Source organism: Schistocerca piceifrons, chromosome X (genome assembly GCF_021461385.2).
Source record: "Schistocerca piceifrons isolate TAMUIC-IGC-003096 chromosome X, iqSchPice1.1, whole genome shotgun sequence".
Taxonomy (NCBI): domain Eukaryota; kingdom Metazoa; phylum Arthropoda; class Insecta; order Orthoptera; family Acrididae; genus Schistocerca; species Schistocerca piceifrons.
In genome coordinates, this window is record NC_060149.1 from 716294426 (window position 1) to 716312086 (window position 17661).

Consider the following 17661-nt stretch of genomic DNA (forward strand, 5'->3'; position numbering starts at 1 on the left):
GGGGGAGGAGGGCAGTCGCCGAGTGGCAGTGGGGGGGGAGGAGGGCAGTCGCCGAGTGGCAGTGGGGGGGGGGGGAGGAGGGCAGTCGCCGAGTGGCAGTGGGGGGGGGGAGGAGGGCAGTCGCCGAGTGGCAGTGGGGGGGGGAGGAGGGCAGTCGCCGAGTGGCAGTGGGGGGGGAGGAGGGCAGTCGTCGAGTGGCAGTGGGGGGGGAGGAGGGCAGTCGTCGAGTGGCAGTGGGGGGGAGGGAGGGATCGATTTGCAGATTCTCCATAGATGACACGTTGCGTTCTGGCATAGTTGACCAACATCTGTCCTTAGAATTGGGTATGTGCCTGCTTGGTTGCACTCAAGAAGTGCTCGCCTTCTGAAAGCAAGTGATGGTAGTAAGAGCTACTCACTCAGCACACCGACAGATGCAGTGTACTAGTATACACTTAATTACAGCTGCACATGAGATTTTATTTCTTAGTAAAATAATTTGGGATATGTATTCTGTGAAACTATTTAATCAATAGGAAAGTACAAAAGTCTTTAGTACATAACTTTCACACATTCACACAGTGAATCACAGTATTTTATTTACAGACAACAGAACACATACAGAGTACCTTCTACTACTTTGTAACGCTTCAGTATACAATGACATATAGTTTTCAGTCTTCAGTGCATAATGTGATACTATAGTGAGAAATGACCATACTGTACACGACTTTTATGCATTCACTTTTCAAGTACAAAATTACGGCAATGCTCATACATTACATAAAATGCATCTGGGAATAAATCTTCAGAAGACAGTTTTCAAAAGTTTAACATTTCTTGCATTACTTGGAAGGAATTACAAGTAATTATAAATACTCCAGAACATATCAATTTTCGTGACAAAGTAAGATTCAACAACCAATGGAATTACTGACACTGCTGCTGATGAACATATTTATAAGTATTGATGTCTAAATCAGTTCCAGATTTTATTTTGTAATCAAACCCTGCCATTTTCAAAAATATCTATCATGAATTTATAGTTAAACAAAACATCCAAACAAACCATAGGTATGAACAGTTTGCATACATGGTGCTCCTCAGCCTCCAAATACTTGGCTCAACATCCTTAAGCCATGTACAAATTATTATTTGACCAATGTTTGAGACTAGTCCTTCAGGAATTTACACTAGCATTTATCTATTCCAAGTTGACATTGTGTATACCACCTAGTAGCTATCAGTATTTTTTTTTTGTCAAGGGAAAACTTGATAAATATGCAAAAATTGTGAAGTAAAATCAACTGTTCATGCTTGCATCTGTAGAAGACCAATTGTACATAATTTCTAAGTTCTACTGCTCGACAATGTGTGTGTGTGTGTTACAGCTCTCAACTAATTTTAACAATGATCACTGAAGTGCCATGATGGATTGGTTCACTGTGGCTGCTCTTCTTCTGAAACTAGAATAAGTTGTTGCTTCTACCTCATGATTTTAACAAGATACTGTATATTTACATGGTTATATTTTCAATTTTTTCTCCAAACAAAGGATTTGCTGACATTTCTATGCAGTATATACACAATACCAACTTGAATGTGATTAGTGCTAGCATAAGACTGCCACTGATAGGCTACTTACAAACAACTTAGATAATAAGTAATCTGTATGCTGCTTCACAGTGCTGTTTTAAAAACAGAGTTGTTTCATTTATTAAACTATTCCAGGCTATTTTGATGTGATTGGATTAATTTGTGGTCAAAACCGAAAATTTCATCCTTCTCTGTGGAGGACGTGTTCAAGGGGGTAAAACTCTTGTTTCTGCATGCTCCCACACATAGGGAGTCACGTGTTTGGAAACTAGCACAATTGACTGTTGTCAGTTGCTGTCATCTGCTAATGGTATCACCCCATGGAGGAAGACTAGTACCATAGCGCGACGGCAAAAGTGTATGACAGCAAATGACAATGGCCAGTTGCGTTCAAATTTTCAAAATGTGTGACATCAAGCCTCTATATAGAAGCACACAGAAACGGAATTTTATTTCAGTCAGTAGCACGCTAGGGTGTGCATCAGACTATCAAAAAATCTGGAATCCCCCACTGCAGACTAGGACGCAGTGTTGGGTTTCATCAGGAAATTCATCAGTCCACAGCAAAATAACTCTGGATATTTTAACAAGTGTGACATTTCTGGCTATGAAAGTTGGCATTTTAGAAAAAGTTGTTTATCAAACTGTAGCTAAAAATCATGGCCCTGTCACATTAATTTTCACTTTGAGCACTCTTCACAAAACTAATATCCAGGAGCGAATGGCAACAGTGTAACAGGAATGGCAGTCATTTATAAATTGTACTGAAAATCTTCATAATTTTCTTATAGTGTTGTGGCAGGAACATATAGTACAGTGGTCACAATCTCGTACCCCAAGTTCCACTTACATGAGAGTTACCATAAAAACAAATTATGACACTTTAGACAATAGACTGTTATTAAAGGCAATTCAATCTTTCAAGAGAAGTATCAACTGAAAATAATATTCCCTCATATCAGCTGAAAAATCTTTTTTCCACATTGCCATATTAGAGCAATATAAATAGTACCTTGCTCAGTTGTACTACAACTAATTCAACAACACTGTTCACCAAGCAGGCTTCAAAAAGCTCACGTTTCTTGTAGCTGTCTATATTTCCACTTGGGTTGGTTCTATATATGTATAAAATTAAGCTAAACCTTTATTGTGCTCATCATGTCAGATGTGTTGCTATGAGTAAGTGCTTATAAAAATGCCAAATTTCTCCATTAAATTAATTCAGGTACAGTGTTTGACTGAGGTCTATTGACATTAAATATCTACTACATAACAGTTACCAATGTATATATTCAATTTTAGTATGTCAAACTTCACTTTATGCTCTACATATTTATTTGAAACCTTATTTCATACATCACATATTAGTTCCGTTGCTTTTTGCACTAGAAACTAATCAATTCATGAAAGAGTGCACTTCTGAGATAGATATAAAATGAATAATTGAACTGTGCAAAACTACTATGATTATGTGAAATACAATGATCAAGTCGAACTGTTACTGCACTCTATCATGTCCATTATAAGAAACATGGCATATCATTGAGCAGTTTCAAACCGTTAAATTATTTATATGTTTACAATATGGGATTTGTTAGGGTGCCTTTGGTGAGTAACTGCAGAGTGTCAGTCATTGCTAGAACAAAATATTAAAGTAAGTCATTATTTTTGTTTGTTTATTCCATTTTTTGCATCAAATGAAATCATCTACAATTTTATTTTGTGTTAGCTGTTAAAAATGTCTTCTTTACAGTGTCACAAGTTTACACATGACTAAGATTACTTTGAAAACCTTTATTCTTTGGTATGAAGTTGGTGTAAACTCATATGGAACAATGGAAAACAAATTCTTACAGCATTAGCATTTTCAGTGGTTTACTGTGTTACAGTATTTGACATAAGCCGAAAATGGTGCACTGTTTGCTACATTAGATTGTGGAAAGAGCTTTTCTCCAACAAGTGTTCAAAATCCATAACAAGACATACATAATTACTCTATCATTGACAATTACACATCACAAGTTTTGTCTGCTTCAAATCTGAACAGCTATATTTTACATGTAAACCTTACTTTATACACAACAGGAAAGGTATTTTACATTCACACATTCACACTTTACTCTTAACTGTGTATATACATGTCAAAAATCAAGCATATCTTATCACACATCACCTCATACATTGTCTCTCATAATGTACAAAAATAATTATTTTACAGAGTACTACTAATACAAAGCTCATGTACTCTGTCCTGCTGGTTGCTAAGAATGACTCTGATAATACTTAGTACAGTACTGTAATATTTGCTTGACTCCTGAGAAAGACCACAATGAAATTTGACTTCATTCAAAGCATTCCCTTCAATTCCTGACAAATATTGTTCCTTGGACCAGCTGGAGAGCCATTTTTTTTCAGAAAGATTTCCTCACAACAGTGAGCATAGGCTAGGATTTACAATACACAGCATTGACCCAGGGTAAATAGTATTAATAGGAAAATTGCAAATCCTTTGGGTGTAGTCACTGATGATGCTGATTTGGTCTCCCTGCCTGGCACTCTTGGTGGTGCTGCAAAAAGGAAGTGCTTCATAAGCATGTATACAAATTAAAGCAGCAGCAGCAGCAGCATTATAGAATATGAAAACATTTACAATGGTCTCATAGGGAAGGAATATGTTTTATTATGGAATAACTACTTTCTTGGCTTGCTTACTGTACTATTTAAGAGTGTCATACAGATCTGGAAAGGTCACAGTGATGTTAAAAAAATACTAGAAGCTGAATACCATGGTAATGGAATACAGTAGTAGTTATTACAGGGTGGCCATCAAATTGTGACAATACGTGCTCTAAAATCGACAACAACAAATGGAAAACAAGTTTTAAAGCAATTTTGTATTCAGAATACATGTACTTCAATAAATACATGATATCCAGAGTTAAAAATAGCCATCAAATCAGTCATTTTCCCCGAGATGTTTTGCTTTATGGGTACTCTATTAGCCTCCATAGTATCTTTATGCAGAACAGTATATTTGCATAGGAGCTTAGATTCTGATGCAAGTAGCTGTTTTTGTTCTTGCTGTTTCCACGAAAAGTATATCACTGAACAGATTTAAGTCTCTCAGCAATCCTTTTGATTTTATGGTAGATGCAGAAGGGAAACTTTTTTTTACAAGTGCTTGCCTGCCTGTGCCACCTAAAAATACCAGTAAATACCAATACAGAATTAGTGCCTTGTCACCACATAACAGTGACCTTGCAGGCAGCCCTCCCTCTTGAGCAAAGATAAAACAGCAGCCCACTATTCCAATGAAGAGATTGATTTTTAGTGTTAGGTAGTAGTATCTTGATCCAATAAGATGCTAAGAACTACATGAAACATTCAGCCACAGCTCAATTGGCCTAGATAAGGCTAAACGTGACACTTGTGACAAAGATTTCACACTGATTTTCCTTTATTGACTCTCAGCATGCATATTTTTATTGTTTGCTGAACAATGCACAGGTTTTAAAATAGTGTTGCATTTAAGTCCATGTCTCACTGCCGTAATCAGTAAAGCTTCCAGTTCCAGATGCATTAGAATTTTCAAAATGAAGTGTCTAATTTACCAAATGCACTCTTCTATTTATTTTTTTGTTGCCCAGCTAGTCATTAATTTCAGCTGTTCTAAGTACAAACTCTCATCAACTGGTTCTATTGTGCAATTATCTTTCATTGTCTTTATCACATAGTATACTGAGGTGACAAAAGTCAAGTGATACCTCCTAGTGTCATGTCAGACCACCTTTTTCCTGGTGTAGTGCAGCAACTTGATGTGGCATGGACTCAAGTTGTCAGAAGCCCATGCAGAAATATTGAGCCATACTACCCCTGTAGCCATCCATAATTGTGAAGGTTTTACTGGTGCAGAACTTTGTGCACAAACTGACCTCTTGATTATGTCCCATAAATGTTTTATGGGTGGCTAAATCATTTGCCTGAATTGTCCAGAATGTTTTTCAAACCAATCATGAACAGTTGTGGCCTGGTGACACGGCACATCATAATCCATAACAATTCCACCAATGTTTGGAAACGAAGTCCATGAACTACTGAGAATGGTCTGCATTTAACTGAACATAATTATGCCCAGTAAATGATCAGTTCAGTTGGACCAGAGGACCCAGGCCACTCAATGTAAACATATCCCACACTATTGTGGAGCCAAAAACCAGCCTGCAAAGTGCCTTATTGACAACTTGGATCCATAGCTCCATGGGGTCTGCACCACACTCCAACACTACCATCAGCTGTTACAACTGAAATTTGGACTCATCTGACCAGGCCGCAGTTTTCCTGTCATCTAGTGTCCAACTGATATGGTCACAAGTCCAGGAGAGGCACTGAAGACGATGTCATGCTGTTAGCAAATGCACTCATGCCAGTCATCTACTGCTACAGTCCCTTAACAACCAAATTTTGCTGCACTGTCCAAGCGGAGACACTTGTCGTATGTATCACACTGATTTCTATAGTTATTTAAGCAGTGTTGCTTGTCTGTTAGCACTAACAACACTACACAAACACCACTGCCCTTTGTCATTGTGTGAAGGCATTCAGCCACTACATTGCCTGTGGCGAGAGGTAATGTCTGAAATTTGCCATTCTCGGCTCACTCTTGAGACTTTGTATCTGTGAATATTGAACTCCCTAATTATTTCCAAAACAGAATGTCCCATGCACCTAACACAAACTACCATTTCATGTTCAAATTATGTTAATTCCCATCAAGTGGCCATGATCATGCCCGTAACCTTTTCACATGCATCACCCGAGTGCAAATGACAGCTCCATCAATGTGCTGCCATTTTATATCTTGTATATGCGATACTACCACCACCCATATATCTGCATATTGTTACCCCCATGACTTGTCACCTAAGTGTATTTTACTCTTATTATAATTAATTTTCATACATGCTTTCAAACTTGCTCTACTAAGTTCTTCAGTTTACTGTACGTTTATTAGCACTTCAAGAGAACAGAACAATGTTATAAAATGAAAGTGATTCAAATATGTTTCATTAAGCTGTACTGGGTTTTTATTCAGTTTAGAGATCTTAAGTTTCTCCAGTGCTGTTTAGAATAGTTTTAGTGACATGAAATCTCCTTGCTTCAGCCTTCTTTCAATTCTTTATTTACCAATTTCCTAGAGAAGTTTGATGGAAGCTTTACAATTGACACACATTCTTCAGTATACTAATGTATGTTGTACCAATGATTTGGTTTTCAACGGCTGTTGGTACAGAAGTAGTTGACAGACTTTAAAAGCTATTTCAAAATAAACGAATATCAAACAAAGCAGGTAACCCATTATCCTGCACTATTTCATAATTTTGGTCATTACTTGTTAGTGGTCATTTTAAAACCAGTGTTTTACTTTGCTTAATTAACATCTAGTGTTTCTCCTATGTGGCTGGAGATCTTTTATAATCTGACTGTGGAGGAGGCTGAAAGGCTGATTTTTTTTTTTTAAACCTCCTTTCATCTTATGTAAAACAATTACAATATTCTTCTAGTTCTGCATAACTGCCTTCCTCCACAGATATTCTTTAAATAATATTGCAAGTTTCTTTTTTATTACTTTTCTCCACCTTTTATCTTTCCTATTTAAATGCATTTTTGAGCATCTTTCTCCTTGCCTTAAAAATCTTTACATACTACATCTGGTATTATTTTCAAATATTATTTCCATTCTTGTGTATCTGTGCATCAAATTCATCTTCTGAAGTACCATATACAAACTTGTATAAAATCTTCACACATGTGACCAATTGTCTGTTTACTGTTGATGTGCTATCTTCTATCTAAACTGTAAAAAGGTGGAATCCAGAAAGATGCAAGTCACTTAACATGGAAATAAAAACCTGTTGGATACTGTGGTACCTTGTCATTTGTTATATCCAAAGGAATAAGATTGAAAACCTTTTTAAGTGTATTATTTGGAGTAAAAGAAATTACTCCTACCTCCAACATCATCATGTATTGTTAAATGCATATTTAGTATGTTTAGCCAAAAGTGGACACTAACTGTATAGGGCAGGTGTGTGTACATACAAAAAATTAGAGACATCATTGAAAACGTTTGGCAGGTGTTGAAAATCCAATATAAATGGAAATATATGCAACACAAATGTAAAGAGTTACTGATGGAAAGAGTTACTGATGAAAAGAATATACACATACATAACAAAAGAATATGTAACTTCCTGACAGATTAAAACTGTGTACCGCACCGAGACTTGAACTCTGGGACCTATTCCTTTCGTGGGCAAGTGCTCCACCATCTGAGCAACCCAAGCACGACTCACGCCCTGTCCTCACAGGTTTACTTCCGCCAGTACCTTGTCTCCTACATTCCAAACTTCACAGAAGCTCTGATCCGCAGGAGAGCTTCTGTGAAGTTTGGAAAGTAGGAGATGAGGTACTGACGGAAGTAAAGCTGTGAGGACAGGGCATGAGTCATGCTTGGGTTGTTCAGATGGTGGAGCACTTGCCCACGAAAGGCAAAGGTCCCGAGTTCAAGTCTCTGTGCGGCACACGGTTTTAATCTGCCGGGAAGTTTCATATCAGCACACTCCGCTGCAGAGTGAAAATCTCATTCTGAAAAAAATATGTAATTCATACAAGATTGTAAGCTGCTCTGTTATGGAAAGAAATATGGAAAAACTTACATGTGAAACACTGTATAGTCATTCCAAAGTGACCGAGTTAATTACGACTGATTTTATAACAACACAACATTTTCAGTTCATTGGCTGAAGAACATCAATATATGCGTGGTATTGGCTGCTGGGTCTGTTTTTCTTTTTGTAACTGTCCCCATCACTGACAGGCTAAGAATTGACAAACCTAACTGAATTATTTTTGTCTTACACCTGAAGGGTATAAAATGAAAAGCACAGAGGAATATATGTCAAGTTATTAATTGGAAATAACCCAGATCTGTTAATCCTGCACTAAGGATGAGAATCTGAGTTATTCGAAGTTGAATTATTATTTAATGCTGCTGAAATAATCAACGACTTGCGGTGTTGAGATACAGGTTTTATACCAAAAAATACTCTGAAAATTGTGCTGATGCCAGTTTAGTAAAAAAAAAACGGGTCCATCTGGCTCCAGATGGTAGTACCCTGAGGTGAAATCCCAAAATCCACATAAATCTGAGGTAGCAGCTAGTACTCTGACCAGTGTCTGTTGGCTGTGCGCTCTGCTGTGATTGAATCTTGTGGAAGTCTAAACTCCAGCTGAAATTATGCGAGATCTTTTCGGATTTCACCAATAAAACCAATCATCATGACAGAACAATGAGAAAGAATCCACTACCCTGGGCCCCAGTCAGTAAGACTGGGTAATAGATCTGATAATTGGAGCTTCTCAAAAACGCTCAAGACTGAGAATGTTTTACATGGGAACACTCAACATGGATACACTACTGAAACCAGGTAAATTTAAACACCTGACAAACACCATGGATAAATTCAATACCAAATTCTAGCAATACAGAGAACACAATTGTCCGAGGAGAATACCCTTGACTTTGAAAACTGCAGAATATACAAGGGTAAACCAGCCATAACCATTTCAGTAAGAAATCTCCAATTCTGTGGCACAGGATTTTTAGTACACAAATCTATACTGGACTCTGTAATAGATTTCACCTAAAAATCAGAAAAATTATCAACACTCATGATATGATCTGGAAACAAAGATTATACACTAATCACTGCACATGCCCCCAGAAGTAACTACAACAGTAAAAACCCATAGATGGTAGACGATCTTTGGGAAGATCTGGAAACAACCAAACAAAATTCACACAAAGCATGTGGAAGTGTTACCAGGAGGTATAATGCCTGATTAGACTGGAAAAAAAAGTGGACAAACAAGATTGGAGAGAGACTGAAATTTCTGCAGGCATTTTGACCTCAAAATAATGACCATGCAATTCCAGGAAACACACAAGAAACTATGAACTTGAAAATCCCCCTACAACACCCTAGGAGCATTTCAGATAGATCATATAGTGATATCTATGAAAAATGCCAAATAATGATTGTATGATTAACGAAAAAAAATTTTCAAATCCAGTAACCACCTGCTCCATCTTAAATTGAAATTTATACCCAATAGATAAATCAAGAAAACCAACAGAACTTTCAGAACAGACCCAGAGTGTGTACAATTAAATAAGACAGAAATAACAGGAAAAATTACGAAAGTAAACTGGACAGAACTGTCAGAAAAAATGGTGGAGCTTTTAAAATTGGGGGGGGGGGGGGGGGGGAGACCCCCTGAGAGAAAGGGTGGAGCACAACATGTGACAGAGCCACACAACATTCAAAAATGGAAAGAATTCAGGATACCAAAGACCACTTCACAAATAATCTGTAGTTAGAGGTTATGAAAACGACAGATTGAAAGAGATGGAAGAATACTTCAACAAACAGAACACACACAATTTTTACAGAACATTCAGAGAAAATATGACAAGATATCAACCTCCAAGCTTATGCTTCTGAAGACAAGACAGAACACTTGAGACAAACCCAAAAAAGAATTGAAATATTAGTGCAGTACTTTGACACACTGTTAAACTGCCATAAACTAATTCAGTGCCCTCAATTCCAAACAGCCACCACACAAGGTGATCATGAAAACAATAAGATAACAGAGCACCTGGAGAAGATGGACTGATTGCAGAAATCTGAAAATTAGCTCATGAGAACATAACACACAAAATACACAGAATCGTCAAAAACATCTGGGAAACAGAAAGGTACCAGAAGAATGGGAATCAGCACTTGTACACTCCCTTCACAAGGAAGTGGACAAGAGAGACCCTAGCAACTGTAGAGGAAATTGTCTACTGCCTGTAACATTCAAAATTCTATCTAAAGCCCTGTTAAATTGACTGGAGCCTCGGATGGACACTCTGACAGGGGAATACAAAGGAGAGTTCAGGAAGGGAAGGCCATGCAGTGAACACATCTGGTGTCCAAGAACAACATTAACACCAATAAAGTCCAGGAACACCACAATAACATTTGACAACATTAAGAAAGCCTATGACTCCCTAGACAGAGAAACACTTTTCAACACACTGGAAGAAGTGAAGATGGACATAAAAACCAGAAAGCTGACATTAACAAATACAGCATCCAAACTGAGGTATACAGGATAGATCTCTGAACCATTTTAAGTCAGGACAAGTGTGAGGCAGCGAGGTGGCATGTCACCCCATCTATTTAACTCTTGTTTTGGAGAAAATAGTCAGGACATGGCATAAAGAAGTCAATGGGTTAAAGGTGCCAATGATGTAGCTTCTTAAATAACAGGAAAAAAGCCAGAGAATCTCTGGAGACAACATAAAATCTCAGCCAAAACAAGACTACAAATCTTATATGAAAAAATTCAGTACATGGACAACACATGCAGGTAACAAAGTATGGAAAGATAACACAAGTAGCAAGTTCCAATTCATGGGAGAGATTATACAGGAAACAGGACTGAACTCAACATCCAATGAAAAAAGGATCGCAAAACTACAAAAATTATAGACAAACAGAACCATTACAACAAAAGAAGTATTTCCACCAATGCCAAATTAATACATTATAGTATAGTAGTATTACCTGAGAGCTTGTTTGCCTCAAACAATAATAATCGAAGGAAGAACAAAAATCGAAGAGATGGAAAATGAGAGGAAAATGTTGAGAATCTATGGGATGGACCACAAACCGGGGATCTCAATAAAGAGGCCAACAAAAGAACTGTACCAACAAACAGAGATGATTAAAAACAACATATAGAAACGGAGGACAAAGTTCTGCGCACACACATATGCACATACATAGGATACATGAAAAATAGCCTGACCAAGAAAATTTTTAACATAGTGACAACCAATACAGTGAAAACCAACTGGGTAAAGGAAACCATGGAAAACCTCAAGAAACTCAACATCTTCACAGATTACATGACAGACAGGCACAAATACAAAGGAAAAAAATAAAATCAGAAAACACACCACAATAGAAGAAAACAGGAAAAAAGTGGACAGAAGGGAGAGGGGGAGAGGGGGAGAGAGAGAGAGAGAGAGAGAGAGAGAGAGAGAGAGAGAGAGAGAGAGAGAGAGAGAGAGAGAGAGAGAGAGAGAGAGAGAGAGAGAGGGGGGGGGGGGGGGGGGGGGAGAGAAAAAGAAGACAAATACTGTGAAAATTTGTTTTTTAGCACTCCCCTTAAGTGGAGTGATCAACCCAAAAGCAAACACACACAAACACACAATATATGTGGTTCTTTTTTCCTGTGTTAATTGCTTCTTTTAATTTTTCAGTGCATTTTCCCATCTTCTGGAATATACTTTTGAATATTTTTGTTTAATCCAGAAAATTCAATAATGTGTTTAGTAGGCCTATCATTCCCTCTAAGCTATTGCCTTCTCTTTACCAGCTGCCTTGTTCATTGCAAAATTTTCTTTTCTTTTCTTTCAATTTTGTTGAATGTTCAACAGATTTTCTTGTTTGTATAAGTACCTTTGTGAAACATTTGTCCTTTTCATCTGTGTCTGTATAATATATAATTTGTAAGAAGTGGAACTCGTTGCTTAATTTAATGTGGTACACCTCCCTGTTCTTAGGTAAGTTCCCACAAATGTTTCTGACTTTCCGATTGACGAGTTTGCTTTGACTTTTTGCTCTCAATCTTTTGGTCTATGATTACTTCCAATTTCAAAATTTTCATTCTTTTTTTTCCAATTTTTCCGGTTTAAAGTACCTTATTCTCATCTTTTAGTGATGATTTGCTGGCTTTCATTATCAGCTGTAGGTCTTTTTAGTGATGGTCTAGCTCATCAGAATGTGAGAATAATGGTGCCTGTATTTTTACAATTTCCATGGCATATCTTACTCTGTTCCTCTGCAATAAAACAAAGGTCCTGATTTTAATTTAACTTTAGTTTCTGTTGCATTTCAATGGCCATACTGAATCCATGTGATATTGAATTTTGCTTCCAGTTCCACTAACTTATCTTTGGACCCTAAAATTTTGCAATTTATTAGTCTTAAATTGAAGGTAAGTTTAAGCAGTTATATTTCTAAGATCCATGTTATGGTCTATTTAGCGCAATTGGCCTGAACCCATTGCTCAAGTTCATTGAGTCCACTAAGCAGTGAAAGAAATCAAAGAAAAATTTAGAGAAGGAATTAAAGTTCAGGAAGAAGAATTAAAAACTTCCTGGCAGATTAAAACTGTGTGTCCGACCGAGACTCGAACTCGGGACCTTTGCCTTTCACGGGCAAGTGCTCTACCAACTGAGCTACCGAAGCACGACTCACGCCCGGTACTCACAGCTTTACTTCTGCCAGTACCTTGTCTCCTACCTTCCACTGGCAGAAGTAAAGCTGTGAGTACCGGGCGTGAGTCGTGCTTCGGTAGCTCAGTTGGTAGAGCACTTGCCCGTGAAAGGCAAAGGTCCCGAGTTCGAGTCTCGGTCAGACACACAGTTTTAATCTGCCAGGAAGTTTCATATCAGCGCACACTCTGCTGCAGAGTGAAAATCTCATTCTGGAAACATCCCCCAGGCTGTGGCTAAGCCATGTCTCCGCAATATCCTTTCTTTCAGGAGTGCTAGTTCTGCAAGGTTCGCAGGAGAGCTTCTGTAAAGTTTGGAAGGTAGGAGACGAGGTACTGGCAGAAGTAAAGCTGTGAGTACCGGGCGTGAGTCATGCTTCGGTAGCTCAGTTGGTAGAGCACTTGCCCGCGAAAGGCAAAGGTCCCGAGTTCGAGTCTCGGTCGGACACACAGTTTTAATCTGCCAGGAAGTTTCATATCAGCGCACACTCCGCTGCAGAGTGAAAATCTCATTCTGGAAAGAATTAAAAACTTTGATATTTACTGATTATGATGTAATTATGCCAGAGAGAACAAAGGACTCAGAAGGGCAGTTGAACAGAATGGACAATGTCTTGAAAGGAGGATAGAACATGAACAACAAAAGCAAAACAAGGTTAATGGAACGTGGTCAAATCAAACGAGGTAGTGGTGAGATAATTAGATTAAGAAATCAGGCACTAAAAGAGTATATGAGCTTTTCTATTTGGACTGTAAAATAACTAATGAGGGCCAAAGTAGAGAGGATATAAAATGTAGACTGTCAATCTTTTTGTTTTTTTAAAAAAAAAAAAATGCTGGAGATTAGATGGGCAAACCATATAACTAATGAGGCAGTACTGAATAGGGTTGGGGAGAAATGAAATTTGTGGCATACCTTGACTAAAAGACAGGATTGGTAGATAGGACATGTCTCTAACATCAAGTAATCACCAACCTTGTATTGGAGGAAAGTGCAGAGGGTAAAAATTTTAGATCAGACCAAGAGAAATACTGTAAGCAGGTTCATAAGGATGTAGGTATCAGTAGTTATTCAGAGATCAAGAGGTTTGAACAGGATAGAGTAACTTTGAGAGCTGCACCAAACCACTCTTTGTACTGAAGGCCACAACACTACAACTAATCTTCACAACTTTGTCTAGCAGTATACCATGAATACTGTATTTGAACAATACATGAGTTTTTCCTACTTCTCTTCATTATCTTACCTTTTTTTTTTTATATTTGGGGCAAGCAGTCGTTTATCACACCAAATGGAAATTGATCATTTCACCTATAGCTCTCACCTCACTGAGGTCTTACTGTCATTGTGGATCAAAACTATTTCACAGTACCATCAAATCATGTAAAATGGGTTGCTAGGAACTCAAGTGTGTTCAGAACAATTTACACTAAATGATCAAATAAATTGTATCATACAAAAGACATGTTGCAGACAGATCCATTAGAAAATTCGAAAGGAAATAGAATTCATCAATGAAGGGAAGAAGTCTTATTTAATGAAATTACCAGTTTGGCACATTTAAAATACAAGATCAGTAGGGGAGATGGAGAAAACAGACAATTCGAAAACAGTTCAGTGGTTAAAGCTACAAGAGTGTCATTTTCCATCATGACAATGTGTTTCTGTTAAATATTCTGACTGCCATGCCGAGAGTAGTCAAACAATATGTTATTTCCTCTCATACATGCATATCTCATGAAATGACCATGACAGCAGGATGAGATAAATTTGAGCTTACATAAAAACTTGCTGGCAGCTGTTCATCTTTCACACCATTAATAAATGGAATAGATGGCCAAGTGGTGGGGGAGAAGGGGGAAGGATCAGTACATATGCACACTTTGTGGTAAGTCAGAAATGGATTGTAGAGTGCAAGTATAAATATTGCTGTATATGTGCATGCAGACTGCAGTACGGCCCATATGCATCGCAAACCTTTGCGTGGGTAAAATTGTGTCACATTTCTAAATAATACCTTTTGTTGAGGAAGACTAGGCGCCGTCACACACATTCAGTTTCATGTTAGTAAAGCAATTTCTGTTGAGAGTAAAAGCTGTTGGCACACTACATGAAGCTGATATTGTGTCTTATATAATTCTCTCTCAGCTGTTTTCCTAGTCTAATGTTCAACTTATACTGCAATGGGATGATGATAATCTACACTCGAGCACTCCTGAAGGATGTTCTGAGCAATCAAGAATTCACAAGCTAAAACTCTATCAAACCAGATGAAAAGACAAAATAATCCACAGGCACTTAGCAGGATCAGCACAGGTTCGATAAATAGTTACCGCCTTTACCACAATTTGGCCCCACATACTTCCTATGTTGATTTGTGCAACCATACAACTAAAAAAAACCCACATAATCAGGGCTAGGAACTGGAACACTTCACATGGTGAGACAGACAAGCATGCAATACCAATTTGTGAACCAACAACCACTTATTGTTCAAATCTCGATAAGGAGTACTCCCTTGCAGATCAGGGCAACAAGTGCTGTTACAAACAATAGAACTGAGATGAAAAAATATTTAGCAATATAAATAAATTAGCAGCCAACAACACTGGTTATCATCCCATAATCGATGTATTGTCTTTTGTTGAGGGGAAAAAAAACTTATTTCTTCTCAATAACGATCAGGTGCTGACGAAATTGGTTTTCCAATACTTAAGATTATTTCTTAATCTGGAGGCATTGTTTGCACAAGAAGTCACTTGACCAAGAAGCTTCCAAAAACATCTCAGAGTAGGAGTGCGAGTGTTGTGACTCAAAATAAAAAAAACAGAGATAAATAAAACATTGTGCTCATATACAATGTTGATTAACAATTTAACACAAAACTTCTTTTTAAATACGTTAATAAAAAGAATTTACTTTAACACTTTCCCTTGTTAAATAGAAATCAACAAAGAGGCAAACCCACAAAACAAAACAAAAATGAGTTTTACAACAGTCCCATTTGATTACGCAATATCTTCGTACGTGTCTTCGGTAGTGCTTTGGTCATGGTGTCTGCTACCTGCTCTTCAGATGGGATTTGGTGAACTAATTCTTCCGTCAAAGTTTTTCGCAAATAAAGAAATGCCTGAAGGCTGTAAGTTTTGTTCGGTGATGAAATTCTGGATTCTCTGCCAACTTCACTACTGCTGAATTGTCAATTCGGAGAACTGGAATTTCAGATAGTCTTGTTTTTCTGAATAGACAAGTTAACCAAAGCATCTTGACAGCTTCATTTGCAGCAACTAGTTCAGCTTCAGCTGTAGATGTTGCTACCATGGTTTGTCACTGACTTAGCCACAATATCACCCCTCTTGAGTAGTCTATGACTACTCCAGATGTTGATCTGTCTGTCTTTGAGCAGCCTCCAAAATCTGCACCACTGTAGCATTCCAGAGTTGTGCTCTTTCCTCTTTATGTTTATGTGATTCCATATTCTGTAGTTGTTCCTGATACATAACGAAAAACCCTTTTTACTCTTAATATGTCTTCTCTGGTGGGATTCTCGGGAGATCTTGACAGAACACTTACACTGAAGGCTAGGTTTGGTCTTGTGCCAAGCATCAGATACATTAATGCTCCAACTGCTTCTCTATATGGAAAGTACTGTTCTACTGGGTCATCTTTCTCCTACTGTGAAACATCTGTAACTTTGAACATTGGGGGTAGAAACTGCTTTACACTCTGAAAAATTGAAATATTTTAGAATTCGTTGTGCGTAATCCTTCTGGTGAATCTTGATACAGCCATCCTTGCCATGTTCAATTTGCAGACCTAAATAATAGTTTGCAGGTGCTGTTGTGATCTTTAACTCATTTTGCAATGGTTGAAAGAAAATGCTCAAATCATTTGAATCAGTGGCAGCTACCAACCCATTGTCAACATACAAAATTACCAGAACTACATTGCCATTTTTATTTTGAATGTACAAGCATGGATCTGCTTGGCTTACTCTGAAATCTAGACCTACCAAAAGTTCTCTGAATCTCTTGTTCCAGCACCTTGGTGCTTGTTTTAAACCATACAGGCTTTTCTACAACCTGTAAACTCTGTTGGTACCATCTTCGTAACCTATTAGTTGTACCATATAAATGGTTTCCTCAAGTTTTCCATACAGGAAGGTCGTTGACACATCAAACTGTCCAGGATACATTCTTTTAGTTGCAGCAACATTCAGAATAGACCGAATCATTGTCATTTTTGCAACTGGACTAAAAGTTTGACTGTAATCTACACCTTCCCGTTGACTGAAACCCTTGGCAACCAGACAAGCCTTACATTTTTTGATCTGACCCTCTTCATTTGTTTTCAGTCGAAACACCCACTTACATGGTATTGCCTTGGCACCCTATGATAAGTCTTCAAGCTCCCAGGTTTCATTTTAGATCAGAAATTCCATTTCTCTGTCTATTGCTTCCTTCCATTTGATTCTGTCTTCATATCTAAATGCATCCTCATAGGTTTCAGGAAACTTCAGTTGTGACAAAGAAATCTTCTGTTATCATTGCATAATCATTAAGGTAGTTTTGTCTCTTTAATGATTAATTCGCTCTTAACTTAACTCCTACTTCCTCTTTGCAAGTTTCCAGAATGTCATCAGATTCTGTGCCTGAACTAGTTTCATGCTCCATACTATCTTCTGAGTGTGT

At 37.8% G+C, this 17661-nt stretch overlaps 2 protein-coding genes and 2 non-coding genes across 4 annotated transcripts in view; 2 read left to right on the top strand and 2 right to left on the bottom strand.

Annotated features, from left to right (window-relative positions):
• LOC124722669 (spidroin-1-like) overlaps nt 1–3862 on the top strand; it is a 33702-nt gene extending 29840 nt beyond the window's left edge. The window contains exon 3 of the mRNA XM_047247813.1: nt 3794–3862. Within this exon, the coding sequence (XP_047103769.1) occupies nt 3794–3862 (69 nt within the window). The remainder of the gene's footprint in view (nt 1–3793) is intronic.
• The window catches only part of LOC124722047, a 328949-nt gene continuing 311839 nt past the window's right edge, over nt 552–17661 (bottom strand). The window contains exon 13 of the mRNA XM_047247237.1: nt 552–4142. Coding sequence (XP_047103193.1) covers nt 4027–4142 — 116 coding nt within the window. The 3' untranslated portion in view covers nt 552–4026. The remainder of the gene's footprint in view (nt 4143–17661) is intronic.
• Nucleotides 12870–12944, bottom strand: Trnas-uga. Its single transcript has one exon. It is a non-coding gene; the product is annotated as a tRNA-Ser (tRNA).
• Trnas-cga lies at nt 13345–13419 on the top strand. Its single transcript has one exon. It is a non-coding gene; the product is annotated as a tRNA-Ser (tRNA).